This window comes from Ovis canadensis, chromosome 19 (genome assembly GCF_042477335.2).
Source record: "Ovis canadensis isolate MfBH-ARS-UI-01 breed Bighorn chromosome 19, ARS-UI_OviCan_v2, whole genome shotgun sequence".
Lineage (NCBI taxonomy): Eukaryota > Metazoa > Chordata > Mammalia > Artiodactyla > Bovidae > Ovis > Ovis canadensis.
In genome coordinates this window covers 73,367,275-73,393,471 of record NC_091263.1, presented here as the reverse complement: position 1 = coordinate 73,393,471, position 26,197 = coordinate 73,367,275, and the positions used below count along the sequence as shown (strand labels likewise).

Below are 26,197 nucleotides of genomic sequence, written 5' to 3'. Positions count from 1 at the left end.
GAGTGACAGGGCCCCAGAGGGGACGGTGCTGAGTGTGCCCTGTGACTGCAAGCGGGGTCACACGGAGACCAGGCCCCCCGCCCCCATTCCAGCCCCACGCCGACTCACTCTGCAAACTGCCTCCTGGATCACCGCTGCCGTGTTTAAGATACTTACGGAAGGGCTCGTTTTTCAGGCAGGGAGGGCGGTGGTGTTTTGCAGCGGACGGTATGGTGCATGCTTACCTGTGGCGACACGGCTTCGTGCGGTGCCGAGTCAGCCTCTAGGGTCACGTGTGCTACCTGCTGTCACTTAGCTCATCTTAAAACCGAGAGGCTCCGGGGGCATGCGGTGGGGGATGCAAAAATCGCTCTACACAGGACGACTGAGGACGTTTTTAAGTAAGAGGCGCATGTCATATTAGGATGAACTTTATTTTTACATTGTTATACAATCCATTCATAAACTTAAAAAAAAAATACAAATACATGACTTCATTGTTGTCCCAGAAAAGATGCTGGGTGATGGTACCAGCTTGCTTCCTCTAAGGGTCTCCTGCTGAGATAATCTGTGAGTGAAACGCCCCACGTGTGTCCTGACAGAATGGAGGACACTCGGCCTGGTGACACCCCACCTCCGCCTGCTGTGCGGGCGAGCGGACCTTGGGGTGGGCTGGGGTCCCGAGAGAGCGGTCCCAGGCAAGTGCCTGGGACCACCAGCCCATCAGTAACGTCTGCTTCCTTGTGAGGTCGGGGCAGCCCGGCTCCAGCCTCCTCCACGGAACAGTGTGCCTTCTGGGGACACTCATCCCGTGATAGGTTTGTCCCCGAAACACACACGCTGATGAAACCTCACTGACTGGAACCCAGCCAGCAGAAAGCGGGAAGCGCCCAGCCCTGTGGACCCAAGAGATCGGAGGTGGGGGTTCTGAATGGCTCACAGAGAGAGGGTGCCCTGTGCCCCAGCCCTACCCCACTGGGCTCTGCCCCATCAGGGATGGCCCTCTGGAAAGTGCGGCCTGCTGCCAGCCAGCGTGCCTGCATCTTTTCTGGAACAACCTGGAGTTTACAGTTAGATCCTACGATTGGTACAGACTGTGAAGAAAAGCCGACATATTTAATATGTTACCACTTTACTTCAACTATTTGTCAACATTAACACTGAGAGTTTTGCAAATAATCGAGACACAGTGCGGCCTCCCGCGCCTGACGCCGGAGGACATGCAATACACGTCGACTGTTCCCAGGCGCGCCGCCGCCCTTGAAACCGCAAGACAGGACGCCTTGGGGTCCGGGCTCTGCGGGGTGACCGGGAGTTTCGGGGTCCGTGGAACTGGGGAGCCTCCCCCCCACCCCCCAGCCCAACCCCGGACCAGAACAGACACGCCATGCTTCCCATCTCTCTGAGCAGATGCCCAAGGGAGGAGGACCACACGGACGAGAAGATAAAGGCGGGCAGATTAAAGTCACACTTCTCTCAAAAAAGAAAAAAAAAAGGCTCAACTCTGGATTGCTGTATTTGCTCTCTCTGGAGATTAACAAAGTGCTCGGCTTGCAGAATTGCTGGTTTGGAGACCTGGATGATGCGAGAAAGGGGTGGGGTGGGGTGGGCAGAGCCCCGGGGCTGTCCCGCCGCAGTCCAGGGCCCCGCGCCCGTGCAGTCCCGCGCCAGCTTCGCCCTTCCTGCGGGGGCTCCCGCCCGGCAGCGCCCGGGGCGGTCCTCTGGTCCGCGGCCTAGGAGCACAGCACAGGCGGCTGCAGTGGCTCGAAGGGCTGAAACTACAAAGGACGGCCCGTGGGTGACTCCGGCCCCGAGGGAGCGGATGGGGCCCCCACACACGGAAGCGACAGAGCACAGCGGGAGGGCCGGGCGCGGGGCGCTCCTCGCCGGGCTCGGACTGGCCGCGGAGGCGTAACACGGGGGCGTGCGAGCACACGGCCACATGGAATCACGAGGGGCACGGCCACCACTCAGAAAACAAGCCGGGAAGCACACACACCGCCCTGGATCGCTAACCGCCAGGAGCAGCAGCCTTCGGTTCTCCGGGGCGTCTGCCTGCGGCGGCTGGAGACAGGATGAGGGGCTATGGTGCTGGGGAGACGGGCATGAGCTGGTCGCTTTCATGTGGGAGATGAACGCCTCTCTGCCGGGTGTGGGGCGCCCGCGGGGGGCTCTGAATGAGTGTGCAGTAAACCGGATGCGTACGAAAGGAACATGGATCATGGAAGTTCACAGTTATTGCAGCCACTTAAAGTGTCTAAGAGTCTGGGAAGCCAACGGTCCGGGACAACCAGTTCTGCACTAGTGCTCCCGAGTCGCTACGGTAGAGTTCACTGCATTTTTAAAATCTATTTGCTTACCTGAAATAACAGAGCAGTTATAATACTGATTACCTATGATAGTCATCTGTTAATAAAATAAGGATTTATACAAAGCAATATCGGACTTTGAAAACACTTAGATGCTATGTTACTTGGCACAGTTAGTAGTGATCGCGTAAAGATTTCAGCCAGTCCTGGGGGTGGGGCGTCTCTTCTTACGAAAATATGGAAGTATCTGAGTTTGTCCCTAGCGTTTACATTTTTGGTCTAATCTCACACGTTTGTCTAAGGTTCTGTCTTCCTATCAGGTAAGTGGGGCTCCTTGTAAAGTCTCTATTGCTAATTCTGTGGACTGAAACATTTGCCTTTCACACACAAATCCTACCTATACAGTATATATATATATATATGTATATATGTATTTATATATTTATATATTTATATTATATAAAGTTTACTTACGTATTTTCATCAACCATATCAGGTCTACTTAGGTTTTGCCCATTGTCAATAAAAGAGCAATAATGCAGCAAGTTTTGGGGTATGTGTTTGGTTCTGCCTCTGGTTTTGTGTGTCATCTTTTCTTTTCCTAGGCTGGGTCATCACCCCCAGGTACAATGAGGGAGCAGAGAGCTGGGAGCTGGGTGGGGATGGGGGCTGGGACTCGGTTCAACGTCTACCCGGCCGGCGGCACCGTTTCCGGACTGGTGGAGGCCAAGGCCCACCTCTCGGGCTGAGGGGCACCCCTGCCAACTCAAACCGGGGGCTGTGTTCCCTGTGACTCGAGCCCCGGGGCTCGGGGGGGTCCGTCCAGGCCGGGGGGCGGAGGGGAGGTGCAAACAGAAGGTGCCCTGGGTCTGGTCTGGGGCTGCCACCCCTGGGCGCGCCTGTGTGGTGTGCATGTGTTCCGGGGGGGTCCGGGACCCCCACTCAGGCTGTCTACACAATTGTGCTGATGCCGCTGGGCTTGGCCTTGCTGCTGGTGGGGGGCGGTGGGGCGGGCGGCTGCCCGTGGTGGTGCGCCGCGTGGCCCGCGGGCAGCGGCGGGTGGCCGTGCGCGTGGGCCCCGTAGGCGGGGTGCCCCCCGTGGGGGCCGTGGTGGCACTGGTGTGCGTGCTGGAAGTGCTGCGGGGGGTGGTGGTGGTGGTGGTGGTGGTAGGGGGGCGGGTTCTGCTGCAGGTGGCAGTACTGGGCGTGGTGCCCATGCGCCGGGCCCGCGAGGGGGCCCTCCACAGGCCCCTGGGGGTGGCCCACCGCAGGGTGTGGCGGGGGCGGGGCTGGGGGCAGGTGCGCCTGGGGAGGGGGCTTCCCTCTCTTACTCCCAAACAGGGAGCCCAGGAGGGAGGAGGAGCTGGGCATGGCCTGGTGTGGGCGAGGTGGGCAGTCTCGTGTTGAAGCAGCTCTCCGGCGCATGTGAGGACTGCTAATGATGGACCCCTAAAAAGGAAATTCATAGAAACCAAAATTAAAAGAGCTTAGCGCACTTACGGCAGAATGATTCTTTAAAAAAAAAATGTTAAAAAGTTTCACCCAGTGACTGCTAAGCCTTAGTTCGACGTGCTGGCTGCAGAGGCCGGGCCGCGTGAGGCTGGACTCAGGGGCCACCTCCGGACACTGCCGTGCAGGTCAGCTGGCGGCCCACGAGGGGCCTTGGGGGAGAGACCCGTGGGGGTAACGCAGCCCTGCTGAGCACCCTGCCTGGGGGGTGGCCCGCGCCTTCAGATCAGAACCGTGTGTCTGCAGGTGTCTGTGAGCGGCGTGTGCAGGGCGGGGCGGAGAAGGGCCCGCTCCCGCCCACACCCTGCCCTGAGCTCTCCTGGGTCCTCAGTGTCCGAGGGCGTGTGCTCTGCCTGCGGGGAGGGGGTGCTGAGGGCCGCAGGAGGGGCTGGGGGAGCCTCCCCCTGCGGGTGGGCACCGCCTAGGCGTCTCACTGCGGCTACCTAACTACCTAACGCCAACCAAACACGGGAAGAGAGGAGACAGAGAGGCCTGCAAGCTGAGCGGAGATGAGAACAGGGATGTCGAGATGGCTGGAGGATGAATGGAACCTCATGAAATCCACACTGAACTCCTCTCTCCCCCGGCTCTCCGCCCCCGAGCTGGCTGAGCAATTCCGAGGCGCCCTGACTGCAGACACACAGCAATCGAACCTCCAGGAAGGAGAAGCGCTGGGGAGGGCGGAGCGTGGAAGTCCGAGGGCGGGGCCGACAGCGAGGGGGCGGGGCCGTGCCTGGAGTGCGGGAGCCGGGTGTTAACCATGCTCAGGGGCCGCGGGGCGGGGGTTAAGCGGAGACTACACCGTGACATACAGACCCGGACCCGCCCCACCGATCCAGCCCCCACAAGCGGTGAGGGCGCGGGGCGTCTAGGCGGGCAGCATGCACGTGCCAGGCAGGCGGGGTGGATCTAGCCTCTGCGGAGGAGGGAAGGAGGAGCAAAAAAAAACGAACAAAAAAATAGACAAGAGGCGAAAACTGAGGACGGGAGGCGACACACAGCCAGCCGGACGGGCTCCTACTTACTTCCACATTGCTCTCTAGCGATCCCGCACTGCTGCGACGCCCTCGCTTCCCTGCCCAGAACATGCAATACCAGAGGTTAGACGCGACGCGGCCCGCGCTGCCACCCGCGGCCCGGCGGAGCCGGGGGCAGGGCGCTGACCACTTAAAGACAACGCGGTTCTTAAAAAGCAAAAAAAAAAACCAGACAGACAAAAAGACGAAAAAAAAAACTTTTCCGACCAGCCCAAGTTTATCCCCCTCTCGTGGACCGGAAGCCTGTGGGGTGGGTGCCGGGGAGGGTGGGGGGAACCCTAGGCCATCGGCCCGTGGGGACGGGCCGGCTCCTCCAGCAGCTGAAACGAGCCAAGCGTGGTCCTGCACTGCCCTTTGGTGGATTTCACAGTCGTATGTCGCACATACGCGCACGCACACACACACTGCGGCCTGCAGGGCGTGGGGACTCTCAGGAGGCGAGCTCCAGGTCCCCTCTCTCTGGGGCCGCGTTTGCTTTGTGCAGTGTCTGGCCGGGGGCATGGACGGGCCCGCAGACCAGCTCTCTCCACTGTGGGCGCCAGCCCCCCGGGATGCCACACACCTTCCCGGCCATGAGCCCTCACTGACAACGCCTCGGAGTGCCCCACACATGGCACGAGGCAGGCATGCGATCCGCGTTGGCCATGCCCGAGGAGGCTGAGTCTTCCTCTTGGTTCTGGAGGCCCAGAGCCTGCCCCAACCTCCACGGGCCCTCCAGATGACTTCTCTGGGGGTTCCTGCAGGACACCGAGGCTGTTGGGGACGATGGTGCCCAGCTTGAGGGCTTGGCCGGGTCTAGCCTCCAGCCAGCTCTTGGGGGCAGAGAAGGGACTCCAGACATTCTTCCGGCTTCTACAAGCCCCACCGCGCAGGACAGGTGCCCTCTGTCCACGCCAGGAGATGGGGGCTCTGGCCGATGGACTGAGAGACTTCATTCCCACAGCGAGCAGTTTATGCCACATCCACCTGTCCACATGAGGCGGGAGACCCTGGCCATGCTGCCCCTGAGCTGGACCAGCCCAGGTGCCCGGGAGACGGAAGGGGCGGCCTTGTACCGTGGTGTGGCCCACACCCCGACCTGCGCTGGGCGGACAGGGTGTGTCTGGACCCTTTGGGTTGAAACGGCGGCAGCTGCACGTGCCTGCAACAGCAGGCTGAGGGGAGTGTCCAGGGCCTGGGTCTTCACCTGCTGACCCCCAGACTTGAGTCCAGCTGGGAGCCTGGGGTCCCCTGAAGGCGGTGTCGGGTCCCAGCCCCACAGCCCACAGGACCGGGCTGCAGGGCGGATGTGGTGCTGAGGACCACGGACAACTGCGCAGACGTGGCCCTCGTCCCCAGCCGAGGGTGACCTGTCCCTCCTCATCTTTCAGCAGATATGGACGAGGGGTGACATCCCCTTCTTGTCTTGTTTCAGCACAGCAGCGCAGGAGCATGGGGCAGAAACAGAGTCCCCAGCCGCCAGAGGGGGACCCTGCAGAGGGAGGGGCGGCCCCCGGCAGCCTGCTGACTCTCCGCCTCGGTGTCCTGCTCGGCCCTGCAGCCAGCTTGCTTCTCCCACCAGGACCAGGCCAGGCCCGGGCTCAGTGCTGGGCCTCAAAGGAGCTAAACAGAACCCCTCCTGCCCAGCATGGGCCAAGACTCAGGAGCGCTCTTACTTGTATGTCCAGGAGGGAATCTGAGTTTCTTAGAAATCATCTCTTGGACTTTGCAGGTCAACAGGAGATGCGGGATGTCCTTGCGCTCATCTGCACTCCAGTCCAGGCACACCTGTGGGCACCTGCCCCCTGGAGGCCATGTACAGGCGTGTGGACACGCACACCCCATCTACTGATGGACGGGGACGGGCCAGGACAGCGCAGTCCTGGGGGCCCCCATCTCGGAATCCTGCAGGAGCCTCAGGGAGCCCTCCATCCTAGCCGGCGCTTCTCGAGGGCCAGAGAAGGCCCGGTCAGCCTGGCCACGGCCAGCTCGGAAGCTGCGCCTGGATGGACAGCTGGTGTGGCTCTTCACAGCTTGCTGGCTTCTCAGGGCGGGCCAGCAGGCCAGCAGGGCCCCGCCCCAGGTTTTGTCTGTGGTCCTCTCAATGGTGAGGGTGACAACAGCTGGCACGCTGGGCCAGGCCCCCCACCGGCACTTTGCGGGCGGTGACTCTCTCAGACCCTGGGGGCAGCGCTCGTCGCCCCTGCAGCTGGGGAACGGAGACCTAGAGGGGTGACTTGGCCTAGAGCTGGAGCCAAAGCCCCAGAATTGGCGTGCTGTGTAGGCCCAGCAAGGCTCTGCCTGGAGGCCCTTGGGATCCTTGATCACGGGCTGGCACAGCTCTGGTGCCCCCGGAATGAGCAGGGGCCCCGGCAGAGGCGAAAGGGAGACCGCACGGATGGAGACTGGATGAGGCCTCGCAGCTCCACAGGAGCTGGGTCGGGGCTGCGCCCTCCTCTGGCTCTTGGCAAGCCGGCTGCCTGGGTCCTGCTGGGCCATCAAACCATGCCTGCCTCCCGGGCCCCCGAGGTTCACGGCGGGCTGAAGCCCTGTCCCTGGGGTCCTGGCTCTTGGACAGCTGGGTGGTCGCAAGTCTGGCGCAGCCGCTCTGGGAGCAAGGACGAGCCCGCTGCTGGGCTTCACTGGCCCTCCCCCTGGGCCATCCCCTGCAAGTCCCTCTCAGCCGGGCACGCAGGAGGGGACGTCGCTGCCTCGAAGCACTTCTCCCTGACCTTGTCCAGCACAGAGCGCGCGCCTGTGGCCTCTTCAGGAGATGGCTGACGCTGGCCTGTCTTCCTGTGGTGGTCGCAAGGCGGGGGCCTGTCCCAGGCGGGGACTGGAACATCCGCGGAACCTCACCTCCCACTGTCGGGAACAGGCAGCTTCTTCCTGGGGACCCTCTTCAGCGTATCCTGCAGTCCTTCTTGGCTGAGAATCCCCGACAGAAACCAGCCAGAGCTCGGAGCTTGGCCCCTCACACAGCCATGCACTGGCACATGGCTCTGTCTAGAGAGAGCGGACGCCTGGGGTCCTGACCGTCAGCAGCCAGAGTAACTGGCCAGCTGCGCTGAGGCCACTCCTATCCACGGGGGCTGGAAGAGGCCCCTAGAGGCCTGAGGCGGCCCCACTGCACAAACCCAAACACAGGCCCTGGGCTCCAGCCTGCAGGGCCCCAGAGCAATTCGGTTACGTCTAGCTGGGTGTCACGAGCCGCACGAAAACCAGAGGTTCTCAACCACAGCCACGCTGCCAGCCAGACTCTGCCCTCTCCCTGCTGAGGGCACCTGGCAATCTGGAGGGAGGTGTCTGATTGTCGTGACTGGGGTGCTATTGGCATCTAGTGGTCAGAGGCGTCCTGTACAGAGCAGCCCCCACGGCAGGGATGGTCCGGCCCAAGAAGTCAGCAGAGCCCGGTTGAGAAGCCCTGCCTGACTCTCACGCTGGCCATGCACTTCACATTTTCATGATGGAAAGAAAATAAAAAAATGATGAGACAGAAGCAAAGGAAAAAATCCAACTCAAAAATAGAGAAAACAGGGGAAAACTTCTGAGAAATGAACATGCTGAAGGGACGAAGCGCTGCTGGGTGTGGGGGGGCGGGTGGGGATGGGATGCGGTCTCGAGCAGCTCTCTCTAGGGGCCCACAGCTGGCCACGCAGTGATGCCTGAGGCTGCTGGGCTGGGCTGGGCGAGCACCTGGCGGGAGAGGGGCCAGGGAAGGGGGAGCAGGCTGATCTCACCCCAAGAGGGTCTCCCCCCAGCAAACCCAGGTCATGTCGGGCTCCCGGAGAGCCAGGGTGCAAGTCGAGGGTCCCAGGAGCCTACAGCACTGGGATGGCCACATGTCCACGTGCCTGGCTGCCTCCGCTCCACCTCCACACTGAGCCAGCCTCTTCCGGGGAGGAGCTGCCTGGCCAGACGTGCCTCGTGGGGGATGGAAAGGCTGCCCCCTTCAGCCTGTGGCCTCCCTGACAGCACTGGCAAGCAAAGCAGGGGGCAGCAGGCTCCCCACCCCCACCACTGCCACGGCCCGGCGCTCCCTGAAGCTCCAGGCACAACCCCCACCCCAGGAGACCTGGGCGGCTCGCTTGCGGGTTAAGAGGCTGGAAGCAAACCACACACGCACAGAAACGAGGAAACGACACTGAAAGACACTCCCGCCCAGGCTTTCTCCCCGTCGCCTCTGGGCTGGACGGAGGCCCAGAGTTCCTGGGAAGGGGACCTCTGCCGGGAGAGCAGGCCCCGGGACCGAGGGCAATGACGGGGCCCCTGACACGGTGCAGCAGGCATCGCCCCCCGGCCCTCGTCAGCGTGAGGCGCAGGCACGGGCTCTGCAGAGCGACGGGGCTTGGCTCGCCTGGTGCTAGAGCCGGGCTCAGGAAACAGAAGAGCAAACAAAGAGCAGGGGAGACGGGGTTCCTGCCCAGCTGTCCTGCTTGTGACCGTGTGGCCCCGTTCCCTGGGGCCTCTGGGGGATGCCCTCTCTGCCTGCTCAGATGCTACAGTGGGTTGGGGGCGGCCACCCGGACCAGCTCAGTCCAAGCCACTTTGCCGCGGTGCTCCCCACCCCTCTGGCCAATGTAAGCCCGCTGCGCACGGCGGAGTTCCCCGTGTGCGCTGGGCAGGGGGCGGTCCGGCCCGGCTCTTACCCGCTTCCGAGAGGTCGCGCAGGGAGCTGCTGAGGGCGCTGCGCTTGAGCCCCTCGCCTCCAGCGTAGCTGTCGTCCAGGCAGGCCCGGCTCAGAGTCCCGCCGCCCGACTCCTTCTTGAGGCTGGGGCACTGGGACATGCTGGGCCGCACAACGCCCTTCTGCTTCTCCAGCTCCGCTGCAACAGAGCGCCAGGCAGTGAGCAGCAGGGCCTTGGCCCAGGGCAAGCAGGGGGTGGCGGCGGGGCCGGGCAACCCCTAGGAGGGCAACGCGGAGCAATGGGGGGGGGGGCGCGTAGTGGGCTCTGGGTGGCACAGGGCCGAGCTGCCACCTCCAGGGTTGGCGGAGAGATGGAGGGGCGAGGTCCTCTGGGGAGGAGCTGGAGTGACGCCCCCCCATCCCCCGGGACCGAGGGAGACCCCGCAGGGAGGCTGCAGAGGTCAGGGCACCGAGGCCTGCAGGAAGCTCAGCGACTTGGGGGGAGACTGCATTCCTGGGTCTAGAGTGGACCCAGGCTCGCCTGGCCTGGCTGTGGATGGAGGCTGGGGAGCGGGGGCCGCTCCTGTGCCCCCCGGAACATGACCACAGCAGGAACGAGGCTCAGAGCCGGGGGTGGCGGGGGTGGGTGTCGCCAGCTTTCAGGGGAGCCACGGATGGCCTCAGCCCTGAGTCCACCTGGTGCTTGGGCCCAGAGGACATCAATGCCGGCCACGCTCCGGTGTGGGAGCTCAGCTCCAGAGCTCCGGACGTGGAGGGGCGGGGGCACCAGGAACGCCGCGGCCTCCTCGGGGCTGTGATGTAGTTCCCTGGGCAGGACAGGCTCTCACCCAGAGACCCCTGCCCAACCCCACACCCCCCCCCCCCCATGCTCCTCCTGTGGTCTGGGTGGCGGGGCCGGGGGGTGGGCGCTGTCCGGGCACGTGGCCGCGGGAAGCAGAGGGGCCGAGGTTCCTGAGTCAGGCCCGCCCCTGGCCACGGCCGCGACCTACCCTCTATCCTGTGTTTCTCCATCTCCTGCACCTCCGCGATGGACTCCCGCAGGTCGTCGGTGAACTTCTTGCGGTCTTGAGGGTTGGGGGCATTGAAGTTGATCAGCACTTTGATGTCGGCCCCCGGGACGGCAGACGTGAGCCGGATGCCGTTGGGGTAGTCTGCGGGGGACGCGAGAGCGCGGGCCTGTGTGCGGGCTCCCCAGCTCCCCTTGGGCCTGGCGTGTCCATGGGGCTCCCCAGATGCACCCTCCATGGGGAGGACGGGCCCCACGGCGCAGGCTGCAGGGACTACCAGACAGCCCCCCGGCTCCCGACCGGGGACCGCCCTGCTCCATGTTCGAGCCGGGCTCAAATCTGGCTGAGTGGAGGCAGGGCCCGGCCCTGGTCCTCCCCCCTGGACGGACCTGCAGCCTGGACCCTGAACATCAGGGTCCTCAGTCACTCTGCCTGGGATGTGAGGCTGGCTGGGTGCTGAGTCTGGGAGGAGATGGAGGTCATGTCCCCGCTCACCTGTCCAGTCACCTCGGGGGACCCTGCTGTCCCCTGCCTGGCCTCTGTGCCTACCCCGCCCAGCTTCCTCGGGGGACACTGTGGGCGCCCCACAGCCAACAGCACCCCTTGCTCCTTCCTGCCTGGGGCCGCCTCCGAGCTCTCGGGGCTGTGGGGTCCTGGCGCCCCCTCTCTCGTCAGTGGGAATCAAGCACCCACCGCCCGGCCTGCAACGGTTCTCGGCCCGGAGGACAATACCATCACAGCTCAGACCTGTTTCAGGGCCGCGAGCTCCAATGCTTAGAGGGCTAAGCAGGTTCCTAAAATCGGGACGTGCGCCGGGGAGACAGAGCAGCTTGGGGAGCCCGTCCACCGCGCAGGGACTCGGGCCTCACGCGCCCAGACCTGGCTTTCGGGAGACACCAAGGACAGCTGAGCCCCGCGTGACGATCTCAGAACCAGTCCAATAAAACGGAAGACAAAGTTCAGACCAAGTCTAACGTGAGTGGGCCGGGAGCTGCCTGTGTGAGACCCAGGTGCCTGAGGTGACCCTCTGCCTGAGGACCTGGTCTGGTCGGACTGTTCCCAGGGGGCCCCTGCCACCGCCACCCCTTCCCCGGGGGGCCTGTTGGACAGAACAGAGCACGTGGCACCAGACTCCCCGGGGGAAAGCAAGGCGGGGCAGCCTTCCAGCCTGGGGGTGGGGAGTTCGATGCCCCGAGATGTCAAACAGCTGGGCCACACGACCGCCAGCGTGCGGACCCGGGGCCCTGGTGGGAACCTCGGCGGCCCCTCAGGCACGACCCTCGCTCGACTGGTCAAACCCACCGGATGTCTTTCCACCAACATCTTATTTAAGTAAACTCACTCTGCGCTAGATGTAAAATCTTATCCCCTGCTAGAAGTTAACGGCGAAAGTCGACGTGACGAGCCCCACACCTGATGATATGAAACGCTCCCAGGTCACTCTGAGCCTGCAACCGGCCCTCTGTTGCTAACAGTGGGAAAGTGAACTCCGGGCCCTGGGCCCACTTACACTGGTTTTCGAAGAGTAGGACCTGCATGCCGCACAGAGAGAAGGACTGCCGAAAGCTGTACGTCACTGAGTTCTTCTTCTTCTGGAAGATCTTGGTGACCTGGGGACAGGCAGGCAGAGGCTGAGCCCCAGGCCCGCACTGCGGGGGCACCCCAGGCAATCGCGGTTCTCGCAGCCCCCAGGGCTGTGTTCTCCTGTGTGAGGAACCCCCGCCCCGCCCTGCCCCGCCGCTCTGAGGCCAGCAGGCTCCCAGGGCAGTGAAGGGCCAGTAGGAGGAGGGACACTCATGCCCGCAGGCCCCACGCAAGCCCAGCGAAACACGCTGACGGATGAGTCGGACAGCGGAGGACACCAGGCCCAGCGACTTGCTCAAGGTCAGGGGCTCTTAAAGGACCGGAAGCTGCATGTCTGGACTCCAGGCTCGGGGGCCTGGGCAGAGTGGCTGGTCTCCATCGGGCGGGGACAGGGGCCGGGGTCCCGGGGAAGAAGGCGGCTGCGGGACTGTCTTCACACCCACGCTGCCTGTTTTGGGGGCCAGAGCTCAACGTCCTCTTGGGGAGCCCCTCTCTGCCACGTCCAGCCCTCCAGTCCTGGGGCTGAACTGTCACTGCCCCCGCTCGGGAAGCCGTGAGGCCTCTGCTGGCTTGTCAGGAAGAGGCTCCCCGGGGGCTGAGGGGCCGGGCCGGGAGCTGCGGAGGCCGAATGCTCCATCCTGGAGGAGGCGGGGGTCTGCGCACCCAGCCCTGCGCCCGCGGCCCACGTACCACCAGGAGGTCGTTGAACAGGAAGATTTCGCGCTGGTGCAGGCCAAGCTTCTGGGGCTTGTTCGGGTCCGGGACCTCGAAGAGCCGGCAGTAGCAGACAAGGCGGCGGTGGGGCAGCGACAGCACCTGTGTGGAGGGGCCGCGTCAGCCCGCACCCCGGCCAGGACGCCCCGCCGCCGCCCGCGGGCCCTGTTCCACGGAGACCACCCTCCCAGCGCTGAGAGCAGGGCGTGGGGCAGGTGCCCAGGGGAGCCTCCGAAGCGCCCGACACGTGCAGCCTGAGCCCCCAGACCCTGGGCCCTCCATCCTGAAGGATCTCAGCCCTGCCGCCCGCCCACAGGCCCTGCCCCACGGAGACCGCCCTCCCGGTGCTGAGAGCGGGGCGTGGGGCCCAGGGGAGCCTCCGAAGCGCCCGACACGTGCAGCCTGAGCCCCCAGACCCCAGGCCCTCCGTCCTGAAGGATCTCAGCCCCGCCATCTGAGTCTGGGGGGCCATGTGGGGACCCAAGCCAGCAGTCACCACCCCAAGGGGGTGGTCCCCGCCTTCTGCACACATGGCTCTCCAGGGCCGAGCTTGGCCAGCCGCAGGGACATGGGAGGGCACGTGGGCCCAGCCTGACGCCGTCAGGGGCGGGAGACAGGACAGCAGGGTGTGGGGCCGGGGGGGCTGGGTCACACGTGTGACAGGGGTCCTGGGCCCTGACCTGGCAGCCAGCAAAAGGGACTGGGGAGACAGACCCGGGCCAGGTGGGCAGGGGGAGGGTGGGAGGCCTCAACGCCACCCCAAGGCCATTGGTTCAGGCGCAGGGTCTCGGGGCCTGGGGACAAGCTCGACCAGGCCCAGACGAGATGTATGGAGACCATCTGCTTTGGGCCCGACAGCACAGCCCTCCCTGCAGGGCCGCCGAGGTCCGAGGCGGGGAGAACTGTGACAAGCAAACGTCTCATCGCTGCGGAGAGTGCCCGGGCAGTGGGAGCGGAGGGTCTGGGGGCCGGGGGCTCGCGGGGAACACAGAGGGGAGGCGGGGGCACTCACACAGCCGAGCCCGTGGTGCAGGGATCCGATCTACAGGGGAAACGGGGAGCAAACGACAAGAGGTTAACGCCCCACACGCGCTCCGGGCCCTGGTGGAGACCCCGGGGACACCCCTCCCGTGGCACCTCTCCGGCGCCCCCAGCGGGCTTGAGGGGAGCCCAGGGCACCAGGGGGCCAGTGCACAGTCTCAGCCGCTGGCTAAAACAAGGCCTCAGGCTCTCTTCCGAGGGACCCAGAGGGAAGCCGCTTAGACAGCCCTAAGGGTGATGTAATTCACCAGTCCTGACCAGAGGAACCAGGCTCCAGAGGCATCAGGGGCTGGCCTGGGGTCACGGGGCTGGGGGCTCCTGGGTGCCCGGGGGGTGCCGCCCCCCGCGGTGGCGCAGACCACCTACCGGCTTCTTGCCCACGATGAGTTTCTCCACCTTCTGCACCTGCGACACGTGGTCCTCGTTGGTCTTCAGCTCCCGCTTCCGGATCCGCTCGTAGATCCCGACGAGCATCTCACGGGGGATGTCCTCCCCGTCGTCCACGCCTGCGAGGGGACAGTGGCCGGCTCACCCCGAGGCACCACATCTGAACCACGTCCCTCCCAGCCCACAGCTGCCAGACGGGTCCTGCCCATGACAGAACCCCAGCTCCAGCTCCGGGCCAGCTCTGCCCCGGCTTCGCGAGGACGGGCCTTCCAGCCACGTTCGGGCGGCTCTGTAAACGCTGCCTTGCTCGATCCCGGCCGCAGCGCTGGGGGGCGGGCCCACGTCCTCATCTGGCCCCTTGTCAGCCTGACACTGAGCCTCTCTGAGCCAGGAGCCCTCCTTCATGACACAGGGCCCCCAGAGCGCGGCGGACCTCACAGGGACAAGGGCAGCTCAAGCCTCCTCCCTCTCGGACAGCTCAGTGGTTCTGAGTGGCTGCTGTCTCATTTCTGGGACTCGAACCCCGGTCGCCCTGACACACTCATGCCTCTTCTGCTACATGGCCCTGGAAGTGGTGCCGGAAAGACCCCGCCCAGCTCAGGAGAGATGCGAGCCCCAGGCCTCGGTCCGCAGGCTCCTCGGGTGGCGTGCAGCAGTGGGAAGGCTCAGCCCTCTGGGGGACGTTCGCACTTGCCTGTCCCCTGCCTGACGCCCGCACCTCAGGTGCGCTGCACGCCTTCAGGGCTCCGGCCCCTGGGACGTGATATGCATCACGGTTCTGCCTCCAGACTGCAGAGGAGGGAACAAACCCTTGCGCCTGGTGGGGGACGGGCCGCGCGGTCCTTGTGGGAATACCTGGGCAGGGAGGACTGTGTGTCCGCAAAATCGAGGTGAGCAGACGCAGCAAAGGCCCTTAGGTTTACGGCTGGGCCTCAACCCAAGAGCGAGGTGCCAAGTGTGGGGGGGGCGGGGGGGGCCAACTGCGCATGTCTGCACCGGCTCCGGGGTAGGCTCTGGGAGGCACAGCAGGACTCAGCGACGGTGCACGACCTTTGGGGCTGGGAGGGGCCCTGCGGAGGACCTTCGGCACTTCCCGGGTCTTTCTGGACAGATTCCAGTTCACAGCAAAGTTAAGCGGGAAGCACATCCCGGCTCCCCCACAGTCAGCAGCCCCATCAGAGCGGTGTGTTCACTACAACTGGAGAAACCTACTCGGACGTGCCCCAGTCGCCAGAGGCCACAGGTCACGCACGGGTTCCCGCGTGGCGGTGTCCATCCCCAGGTCTGGACAAACGTGCAGCGACTCGTGTTCACCGTGGCAACAGCGCACGGAGACCGTCCCCCACCCTGAACACCCTCTGAGCCCCTCTGCATCCCTGCCGCCCCCGCCCACCACCGGAGCCCTGTCTCCCCAGCCTCGCCCCCGCGGGACGCGGCGCAGCTGGAGTCAGACCCCGCGCAGGCTTTGCAGAAGCGCTGCCTTCACTTGGCAATGTTCACCTAAGGGTCCTCCGTCTTTTCCAGACGCGGCAGCTCGTTTTTTTGCAGCGCTGAGTAACAGTCTGCGGTCTGGATGGACCAGGGCTCCTGCACCTACTGAAGGGCAGCTGGGGGGCTTCCTGGTTTGGGCAACTGTGAATCGTGGGTTTCTGTGCAGAGGGGAGTTTCTGACTCATTCAGGTAAATTCCAAGCAGGGTGACTCCTGGGTCACGTGACTCTCTGGCTTCTAAACCACGTGAAGATAGGACCCATCCAAAATATAAATGTAAGGGACTTTCCTGGCGGTGCGGTGGCTAAGAGTCCATCTGTTCATGCAGGAGACACAGGTTCGGTCCCTGGTTCTGGCAGATCCCACGTGCTGCTGCGCAGCAAAGCCCGTGCAGCCCGACTCCTGAGCCCGCGCTCTAGAGCCCGTGAGCCGCCACCACGGAAGCCCGCGTGCCCGCAGCCCGTGAGCCGCCACCACGGAAGCCCGCGTGCCCGCAGCCCGTGAGCCGCCACCACGGAAGCCCGCGTGCCCGCAGCCCGTGAGCCGCCACCACGGAAGCCCGCGTGCCCGCAGCCCGTGAGCCGCCACCACGGAAGCCCGCGTGCCCGCAGCCCGTGAGCCGCCACCACGGAAGCCCGCGTGCCCGCAGCCCGTGAGCCACCACGAGAGAGGCCACCGCGCTAAGCAGCCCGCGCACCACAGCTAGAACGCGCCCGCGCGGAGCAGCGAGTCCAGCGCAGCCGAGACTGACACGCGTGGGAGAGTAAGCCTGCGCATACACACTCATACTTAAAAACAAACAGAGACAAATATCAGTAAAAGCAAAACACAGCTCGTCAGGTGTCCAGGCCCCTCTCCTGCCTCTCCTGGGACTTCCAGAGCCGCCGGCTACTGGACCTGGCTGCTGGGCCCGCTGGGCGCTGAGCGGTGCCAGAGAGAAGCTGTGTCCAGTGTGTGTGGTGGTGTGGGGACACCTTCCCCTAAGACGAAGGAGCCGGGCGTGTGCTTTGTGCGGAAGTGCTGGCCTGGCCTTGGAACTCCTGCCCCCTCCAGCTCTCACTTGCTTCGTGACCTCGGGTGTGTCCTCCCTCTGAACCTTCAAAGCTCAGGAAGGCGGGGCAGAAACCCTGGGGTCCCTGGCGTGAAGACAAGAGGTCATCGGTGGGAACGGCCCAGGCTCCCAAGACACAGCCAGGCAGCTTGCTCTCCTGGTTCTGGGGTGCTCGGCCCCCACCCTGGGAATTAGGGGGACACAGCCGCCCCTCGCCGTCGTGCTGGACGGCGGAGCACACAGGTGCACGAACCACGAGGTCACGGACGTGAGGGTGGCCGGCCGGCAGGGGTGTGTCCCGGCAGCCCCGTCTTCCTCGAGCCTCTGGGCTCGTTTCACACACAGCAGAGGCCCCAGTCCCATGGCTGAGGGAGGAGGAACTGGAGCCCCCGAAGGGTCACCAGGAGCACGCAGCTCACAGCCAGCTTTCCCATGGGCGACAGGGCCACGGGGCCGCCACGGAGGCCAGACCGGAGGCTGGGGACGGGCAGTGCTCGGAGGCCCCGGGCGCCTGGCACCCGGCCTGCAGTCCCTCCGCCCTCTGGCCCTGCAACCGGCCTGGGCCCAAACCCTGCGGTCGCTCTGAGACCAGGCCTCACATCACCCTCGGGACGGGCCGCCCCCACCCTGAGCTGGCGAGGCTGGGGCGGCTCACCGCGGAGGTTCTTGACGAAGTCCTCCAGCTTCATCTTGCGCTCGGGCTTGACGTTGGGGCTGTACATGTCGGTGTTGAGCAGGATGATGGCAAAGGCCAGGATGAAGATGGTGTCGGGGTTCCGGAACTGCCGCACCACCCCGGGGTTGCAGATGCAGTACCGCTGGCTGGGGCGGGGTGGGGGGGACTTCAGCCGGGGCAGGAGGCCAGCCCGCCCCTCGCCCACCAGCGGTCCCAACACCCAAGGCTGGTCACTTGTCTCAGAGCCTCTGTGTCTGTACATGGGGACCTCCAACCAGCAGAGCTGGCCCTGACCGTCTGCCCGTTTGCTTGCCACAGGAGTCAAACTCCCTGCCCCCCAGCTGGATGGCGGCTGCTCAGGGCTGAGGACCACACCCCCGGGCCCCCTCGGAGTGCTGGCTGCTGGCAGGCTGTGCCCTAAAGGCGTGGTGTGCCCTCCGCCCCACCCAGGTGGGGACGGACCCGCCCCGGGGCCCTCAGGTAACAGGAGCCTAGGGCTCCAGGTCAGAGGGCGGCCCACCTCCGGCTAGTTTCAGCCCCCCGCTGCTGCGGCAGCCTTGCTAACACATGGCCTCCAATACGCCCCCACGCCTTCCCAAAGCCCCCTCCACTGGCGCCCTTGTGGAGGGCTGGGTGGTTGGGGCAGGGATGGAGAAGAGGAACCAGGAGGAGCTCGGCAACTTAAGCTCGCAGGCCGCAGCCGTCAGAGCTTAGACAGCCTGGGCTTCAGTGTTCTCGTCCCTCTCCAGGAAGCCCTCCTGGATGGAAGTGTCTGATTGCTCCCCTCCCAGGGTCTGGGGTCTCTTCTCACCCATGCAGAGACCAGGGGGCTGGGCCTCCCACACCCAGCGTGGGGCCCGGAGCCCCTACACAGCAGTGTACACCATCCCAGCGTGAAGGAGGGCTGCAGGGACAGCTGGCCTCGATCACAGGCTCTCTGGGGTGCCAGGCGCTGGGCTAAACGCACCCACACATCCCGAGTGGTTTACCCGCCCCGCCATGCCAGGGTAGCTGGCATCATCATCCCCCTCTGCCGGTGGGGACTGAAGCACAGAGAGGTTAAGTAACCAGCAAAAGGTCACACAGCCGGTACGCGGTGCGTGTCAGAACCAGGCTCTCTGTGTCTCTGAGAGTCTGCCCTGCAACGACGCTGATGGATTTGGGAGCCAGCGTCTGAGGCCCTGGCTCCAGCACTGGGCCGCATGGTGCCTGGCCCCCCAGAAGGGGCCCCCTGCCCTGAAGGAGGATTCTGCCCTCGGGGCCCCGGCCTCTGAGTGGGGCCCCTTCCCTGCCGGCCTGGCCCGCACCTGAAGGCCTCGATCAGCCGCTCCACCTTCTGCGCCTCCCCCTGCACCCGGATGTGTGCCTGGAACTTCCTCAGGGCCTCGTCCAGCTCCATGGCGGAGAAGTCCATCTCGTCCACCACGCAGCTGGAACGAGAGCCCGCGGCCGGTCAGCGACCCTGCCCCCTCCCGCCGGGGGCCAAGGGCTCAGAGCAGGGAGGCCTGGAGGGAGGCTCTCCCAGGGGTTCCTGAGGGGTGTCCAGAGGGGTGGTGCCATCCCCATCTGCTGACCTGAAAGGAAGGCAGAGCTGGGGAGGCCTCGGGGGGCAGGGGACTCTGGCCATGGACCTGCCCCAGCCTGACTGGGACCCCTGAGCAGAGAAGGGGGGTCTGCACCAGGGACCCTCGAGCGACCACCCAGCGGGGCTGCAGAGGTCCCGGTGTCCACTCCCAGGGACCTCGTCCACTGGGGCGACGCTCCAAGCACTCAGCCATTGGAGCAAGGAGCAGATGGGGCCCCACGGGAAGGTCTGCTGACCAGCATTCCAGGAGGATGCCTGGGGGCGGCGGGGGCGGTGGGGGGGGGGGGTCTTGCTACTTCCTGAGGCTGCCGCTATTTTCTGATCTAAGGAGAACAATGCCCGGATTTCCTACGGACCAGCAGCAGCTCGGAGGAGTTGGGGTGGGGGGTGGGTTAAGGGCTAGCTGCAGGCCAGGGGCTGGGCTGGATGGTCGTCTTCGGCCCCACTCATGGAGGAGCTAGTCAGCTCTCCTTGGATGGGTCCTCCCTGGTTTCAAAGGGGAGGGGGCAACAACCACACTCCTGGAGGGGCTGGAGCGGAGGGGCTGTGGAGGGAGCAGCCCAGGGGGCACAGCTGCCTCTCCAGGGTGCCGGCGCGTCACGGGGTGCAGAGCTGTGTGTGCGCTGTGACCCTGTGCCCGGCGCACCGGCCAGGTCGTCCATCCCGTGCAGGGCCTGGGTGGGCAATGTGCCCAAGGCAGGCCTGGAGCCATGCCCCAGGTCCTGGCCAAGGGCACCCGCTCTGAGCCACCTACTGCTGGCCCTGGCTCCTAGTCTGTGGAGGGGGCTACGGACCCCTAACACCCCTGCGGGTGGAGTGAGGACAGGGCCTGTAACAGCGCCCGCCCAGCGGCCATGGGCCCCAGACATGGAGCCACTCCTCTCAGGACAGTCTGGGGGGGACGGGGGTGCAGGCATGTGCAGGCAAGCCTTCTCATCCCTGCCAGCCGTTCCCAGGGGCCAGAAACCCCTTCTTCTGCAGGGTCTGGGGCCGCCAGCCTGGTGGGCCATCAGCCCATCTCCCAGCAGGAGAGGGAGGAGGATGGGGCCCGAGCTCAGCGGCTGCCCATGCGGCACCCAGGACGGCAGCACGGAGGCCGCGGGACCAGGGCTGGGGCCGGCCCTGCTGGACGGGGCTGGCGGTGCCTGGGGTCTGTGTGCGTCTGGGGAACAGACATCGGGGCCCCCGCCCCACTTGAGGTGCCCGGGGTCCCGTGCGTCCAGGGGAACAGACAGCGGGGCCCCCGGCCCACTTGAGGTGCCCGGGGTCCCGTGCGTCCAGGGGAACAGACAGCGGGGCCCCCGCCCCACTGGAGGAGCCCGGGGTCCCGTGCGTCCAGGGGAGAGGCGGGCCACTCACTCGAGCACATCGCGGTTGAACTGCTTCTGCCGGTTGCCCAGGAACTCGCCGATCATCTGCCGGCTCAGGCCCTTGCGCTGCAGCAGGAAGTGGGCCACCCCCACCGGCGTGTCGGGCACGAAGCCACGCTCGATGAGGTACTGGACGCCCTTCTCGGGCTTCCTGGGGGACGAGAGACAGGCTCAGCTGGGCGTGTCTGCCCCCGCCCCCCTCCGCCTCCGTGGCACCTGGTCCTGTCCCAGCCTGAGTCCACCACCCGGGGCACTGGGACCGTCCAGGCCCCGTGCCCAGCCTGGGCCAGTGAGGGGCGTACACAGCGGCCCCGTCCAGCACGCGCTGGCCGCCCGAGGACAGGCTGGATGGCCGACACCCCGAGGACCCCCACGGCGGCTCAGCCCCCACACCACCCCCCGCTGCCCAGGAGCCTGACCACCCTTGCAGGATGGGTGTGTTAACATGGGCGGTGCCTGGAATGCGGCGCACAGCAGGTGAGCACCTGAAGGATTACGAGAAACCTCCACGCCACCGGAGGACACGGAGGCCCAGAGCCAGCTCCCACTGCGGTTGGAGGCCTGGGAAGGGGCTGGGTGTCCACTTGCCCCGGGACCCAGGGGACCCCTGGGGCCCGGGCAGTGAGCCCGCAGGCCACTCCCTCGGCCCGGACCTCGGGGCCTGGTGCCAGCTTGGCTGACCTCACGGGAAGGTGCCCGTGATCATAAGAAATAGGGCGGGGAAACAGGAGCCTTGGACAGGCCCGGAGCCCCTGAGGGGCGCTCTGGGGGCGTGGCGGTCAGAGCCGGGGCTCCCTGTGGCCGCACGCTGACGGTAGGCCCTGCAGACTCCTACGTGCGGGCCGGCCTCCGGCTGCGAGGGGACCCTGCTATCTGTACCTCGGGTGGCCACACGACCCCAGCCTTGCACCCGAGCTTGGCAGGGAGCGACCTGCTGGGTCCTGGCGCAGAAGGGGTGGCCCAGGGTCCCCGTTCCCGCCCGGCCACGGGTGCTGATGCGGGGACGGGTGACACTGCCTCTCTGTGGGCGAGGCCGCACCCTCGACAGCGCGCTCTGCAGCTGCAGGCCTGTCCTGGGACCGGCCACTGAGCCCCTGCAGTGGGCCCAGCTGGGCAGCTGCACGGACTGTGGTCACTGGCAAACTGAACTAAAACACCCCCTGCGGCCCGGCCTCACCTCTGCCCCTCGACCTGCAAAGGGCTGAGGCCCCCCAGTCACAAGGGCTGCAGGGAAAAATCCTCCAGGGGTTTCCACAGCCTTAATGAGCTGATTCCACAATCGGTGTGGAAGAGTAACTACCAACAAGAGCCAAGACCGCTGTTTAAAAGGACAAAAGAGGGGTTTCTGCCCTAAGAAAGCATGTAAAACCAAAAGCCTGATGTGGGCACAGGGAAAAACAGAGCCCCTGACCACGAGCGTGGAGGGAGCTTCGCGAGGATCTTTGATCCTGTTCACGGATGCGGCCAGGCCCCCAGCACAGGGCCGGCCTGCACGAGCTGTTCCATGAATATCTGTCAAGGAAGGGGCGGGGATCCCAGCACAGACCCCGCTCACGGAGGAGTCACAAGGAACTTCAAGTCAACAGAGAAAGGACAGACAATTCAGTAAACTGTCTGTGAACAACCAGCTAACTTCCACCGAATAATAAAAGCTACACTCCTCACCGGGTACCATTCTCCAAACCAGACGTCAGGCAGACGCACTAAAGGATATAAAACAAAGCTGCAACAGTCCTGAGGAAAATATTTCAAACCTATGAGATGACCTGGGCTGGAGTCTCTTAAAAGGAAACATAAAAAGAACAACGTAGCCCCCAAAGAGAACCGCTGCATTGTGTGCTTGAAGCTGGGTCATGGGTCAACTACACCTCAATGAGAAAAAATGTAGAAAAGAGAATGAGTAACTTGTGTTAAACCAACAAAGCATAAACAAAGTTAAAAGATGTATACTTAAAAACCGCTGAACTAGACACTTTATAAGGACAGATCTTATGGTATGTGGATTTCACTTCAGAAGTTTAACAAAAAGGAAGCCAGTGACAGGAAGACATTTCTGTAATTCCAGAGAGTCAGCATCCACCACGTATAAAGAGCCACTTGGAAATCAAACCAACCTAGGCAGCATGCCAAAACGCAGAGACATTACTTTGCCAGTAAAGGTCCGTCTAGTCAAAGCTATGGTTTTTCCAGTGGTCATGTATGGATGTGAGAGTTGGACTGTGAAGAAAGCTGAGCGCCAAAGAATTGATGTGTTTGAACTGTGGTGTTGGGGAAGACTCTTAAGAGTCCCTTGGACTGCAAGGAGATCCAACCAGTCCATCCTAAAGGAGATCAGCCCTGGGTGTTCATTGGAAGGACTGATGTTGAAGCTGAAGTTCCAATTCTTTGGATACCTGATGCAAAGAGCTGACTCATTTGAAAAGACCCCGATACTGGGAAAGATTGAAGGGGAGAGAAGGGGACAACAGAGGATGAGATGGCTGGATGACATCACTGACTCAATGGACATGAGTTTGAGTGAACTTTGGGAGTTGGTGATGGACAGGGAGGCCTGGCATGCTGCAGTCCGTGGGGCTGCCAAGAGTCGGACATGACTGAGCAACTGAACTAAACTGAAATGAACTAAGGAAATCGAAAAGAAATAACAGAAAGATAGGCAAAAAATAAGAATAGGCATTCTGTAGAAGGAAAAACCAAAATGGCCAAAAGACACACATATGGATGCCCCACCTAAGCAGCAGGCAGGCAAACCCAAAGTGAAGCAAGAGATACTATCTCTTCGCTTGGACTGGGGAGGGAGACGAGGCTGAGTGCGTCCAGATGTGGGGAGATGGGTCCCCATGTCCAGCTGCAGGCTCCACTTCAATGAACAGCCACTGGACGTCCCTGGGTCCAGCCACCAGCAGCAAAGCACGTGGCAGCGTCAGAGCAGGACAGTGTGCGTGGCCTGCGGACGTCCGCAGGGGCCAAGGGGACGGCAGGGAGGCACGGGCCGGACTCTCTGAGCTCCTTCCACACGGGCTCATCTCCAGCTCACACCCCATGACTCACACGGACAAGGCCGCTGCGGGGGTTGCACCCATGAGGACACACAGAGAGGAAGCGGGAGGACCAGAGTCAGGCACACAGACGCGTGAGGGGAGGCTTGTGCGTGGCCCGCGGCAGCGCCAGGAAGAGTCCAGAGACCAAGGTGCTTGGTCCAGGCAGGCAGCTCTTCTGGACCCCACCTGTCTGCCCGGCTGGGACTCCCAGGTCAGGACACGACACCTGCTGGGGATGAGGCGAGCGCGGGGGCCCCCAGGTCACCCCAGCCTCCCCCAGGAGGGTCCGAGGCGCCCTGGGACTGGCGGGGCCCAGAGCAGGTGGGCGGGCTCCTGGGACAGAGTGCAGGGCGGCCTCCCCACTCATGCAGTGCTCCAGCCTCGGCCTGGGGGCAGACAGAGTCTCGAGGGCTCCCCGGGTGCCCATGACGGCTCTGGGAATGTGCGGTCTCAGCCGATCGAGGACCAGGGCCGCCCCCCCAGGAGGCTGGGTGTGATCCCACGGTTCTCCACAGCCGCCCTTCAGGACAGGCCTCTCTGCCTGCCCAGCTGGGCAGGGGGTAACCCCCAAGTCCCCCCACCGCCGTCTGGAAGAGGAAGCGGGGGGCTCACAGTGGACGTGGGTCAGCAGCCACCGGGCAGGCTGGCCACATCCCCTCCACGTCCCTCCCGCCCCCCGGAGGAGCCAGCAGCAGGCCGGAGTCCAGTGACACCATATCCAGAGAGGAGAGGCCCGAGGTTTTGCAGTCAGAGCCGCCAGCGTCCCCTCCAAGGGAGGGCTATTTTCAGCCACGCTAAGAATAGTCTGTGTTAAACACCAGTCTCCCGCCCTAGACCTGCTCTGCCCAGAGCCCCGCACGGCAGCCTCGCCACAGACCCAACGCACACGTCCTGCCGGGTGTCGGGCCCGCCTGGGTCCTCCTCCCTGACCAGCCCACGTGGACGCAGACCCAGCCCTGCTCCCAGGCCCCCGCGGCCCGCCACCCCGGGCCCCAGGCCGGGCGGCGGCGCTGGGGGCACTCACTTGTTGAAGAGGTTGAGGCCGATGCGGTAGTGCCGCTTGCGGATGACGTCGTTGCTGAAGGCGGGCGAGTCCCAGCTGTTGCGGGCCTCCTTGTGGTACGTCTGCTTGCTGAGCGTCTGCTCACGCAGGCTGTCGCGGGACGAGGACTCCGAGCTGCAGTTGATGGTGTCGTTGGAGTTGGACGTGCTATTGAGGCTGTCGTTGTCCCCGTCGGAATAGTCCGACTCGGACCTGCTCTGCCGGTTGGCCGAGCCGTTGATGGCCAGGTGGGCGTCCAGGGGCCGCGGCGGCCGGGCCCGTGGCTCCGGCTCCTCCCGGGGGAGGCCCCTGGGGGGCCCGTGGGGGCCGTGCTTGGGGCTGCCCTGCGGCCCGCCCAGGCCGCGCTCGTAGGCGCCCTGCCTCTTGAGCGAGCTGCGGTCGGAGCGGTCGCTGAGGTCGGCGGAGCTGTCGCTGGGCGGCTCAATGGTGAGCAGCGGCAGGTGCTCCACGCGCGCCCGCGGCTCCAGCGACGGCGTGCTCCGGCAGCTGGTGTCCGTGTCCCCCTGGTCGTCCTTGTGGGCCAGGGCCCAGTAGTCCTGGGCGGTGGCTCCGGCCCGCAGCCGCAGGTCCGACTCGCCGCTGGACGGCCGGCACCCGGCCTGCACTGCAGGCGGCGGCGGCGACAGCTCGTCCTCATCGATGTACAGGGTGACGTCGCTGTACGAGGCGGTCATCTCGTCCAGCCGGCGCTGCTCGGCCGCACCGTGCAGGCCCGACGAGGGCTCGGCGGCGGGCGCAGGCGCCCCCTCCACAGCATGCAGGCTGCGGCAGTTGAGGGCATCGTCAATGGACTCGGCCAGCGACTTCACCTGCCGAGAGAAGGCGTCCTCCAGCTCCGTGATGGCGTCGGCGAAGTCACCGGCGGGTGCAGGGGCCTGCAGGGCGGGCGGGGGCGGCGGGCCCAGGTCCCCGCACTCGGCCGGCCCCAGGGAGCCCAGCGGGGAGTCCCCGTCGGTCACCGAGACCTGCTTGCCCTCGAAGAAGGAGCTGTGCGCCTTCTCGGGCCCCTCGAAGGACAGCTGCACCCGCATGTTGGACAGCACGATGCGGCGGGACAGACGCTTCTCAGACATGGAGCTGCGCAGCCGCTCGAAGTTCTTGTTCATCTGGTACTGGCGGAAGGCCGTCTGGATGGTGCGGGCCGCATGCCGGGTCACGAGGCGGCCCCCATACTTCCGTTCCAGCATCTCCACCTGAAGGGGAGGAGAGGAGCGTGAGCATGGCCCGGCCTGGTCCGGAGGGCAGACTGTGCCCACACACTCCCAGACCCAGGAACCCGCCGGGGGCCGTGCCCACAAGGCTCCTAGACCCAGGAACCCGCCGGGGGCCATACCCACAGGGCTGTTAGACCCAGGAACCCATCGGGGACTGTGCCCACATGCTACCAGACCCAGGAACCGGCCAGGGGCCATGCCCACACACTCCTAGACCCAGGAACCCGCCGGGGGCCGTACCCACAGGGCTCCTAGACCCAGGAACCCACCGGGGGCCGTGCCCACAGGGCTCCTAGACCCAGGAACCCACCGGGGGCCGTGCCCACAGGGCTCCTAGACCCAGGAACCCACCGGGGGCCGTGCCCACAGGGCGCCTAGACCCAGGAACCCACCGGGGGCCGTGCCCACAGGGCGCCTAGACCCAGGAACCCACCGGGGGCCGTGCCCACAGGGCTCCTAGACCCAGGAACCCACCGGGGGCCGTGCCCACAGGGCGCCTAGACCCAGGAACCC

The 26,197-nt window shown here is 64.8% G+C and overlaps 1 protein-coding gene across 9 annotated transcripts in view; it reads right to left on the bottom strand.

Annotated features, from left to right (window-relative positions):
* Positions 1 to 394: 394 nt before the first annotated feature.
* The window catches only part of IQSEC1 (IQ motif and Sec7 domain ArfGEF 1), a 138,348-nt gene continuing 112,545 nt past the window's right edge, over positions 395 to 26,197 (bottom strand). For 5 of the 9 annotated variants that reach the window (XM_069562211.1, XM_069562210.1, XM_069562214.1 and 2 more), the window contains exons 3-14: positions 24,432 to 25,663; positions 20,356 to 20,517; positions 18,719 to 18,841; positions 17,391 to 17,557; positions 14,174 to 14,313; positions 13,779 to 13,808; positions 12,743 to 12,868; positions 11,979 to 12,078; positions 10,451 to 10,612; positions 9,463 to 9,639; positions 4,823 to 4,872; positions 2,880 to 3,737 (exon numbers count right to left, since the gene is read on the bottom strand). In XM_069562211.1, the coding sequence (XP_069418312.1) occupies positions 3,240 to 3,737; positions 4,823 to 4,872; positions 9,463 to 9,639; positions 10,451 to 10,612; positions 11,979 to 12,078; positions 12,743 to 12,868; positions 13,779 to 13,808; positions 14,174 to 14,313; positions 17,391 to 17,557; positions 18,719 to 18,841; positions 20,356 to 20,517; positions 24,432 to 25,663 (2,967 nt within the window). In that variant the 3' untranslated portion in view covers positions 2,880 to 3,239. Of the gene's footprint in view, positions 1,758 to 2,879; positions 3,738 to 4,822; positions 4,873 to 9,462; positions 9,640 to 10,450; positions 10,613 to 11,978; positions 12,079 to 12,742; positions 12,869 to 13,778; positions 13,809 to 14,173; positions 14,314 to 17,390; positions 17,558 to 18,718; positions 18,842 to 20,355; positions 20,518 to 24,431; positions 25,664 to 26,197 lie in introns of those variants that run through there. The other 4 variants (XM_069562218.1, XM_069562215.1, XM_069562219.1 and 1 more) reach the window with 2 other exon arrangements.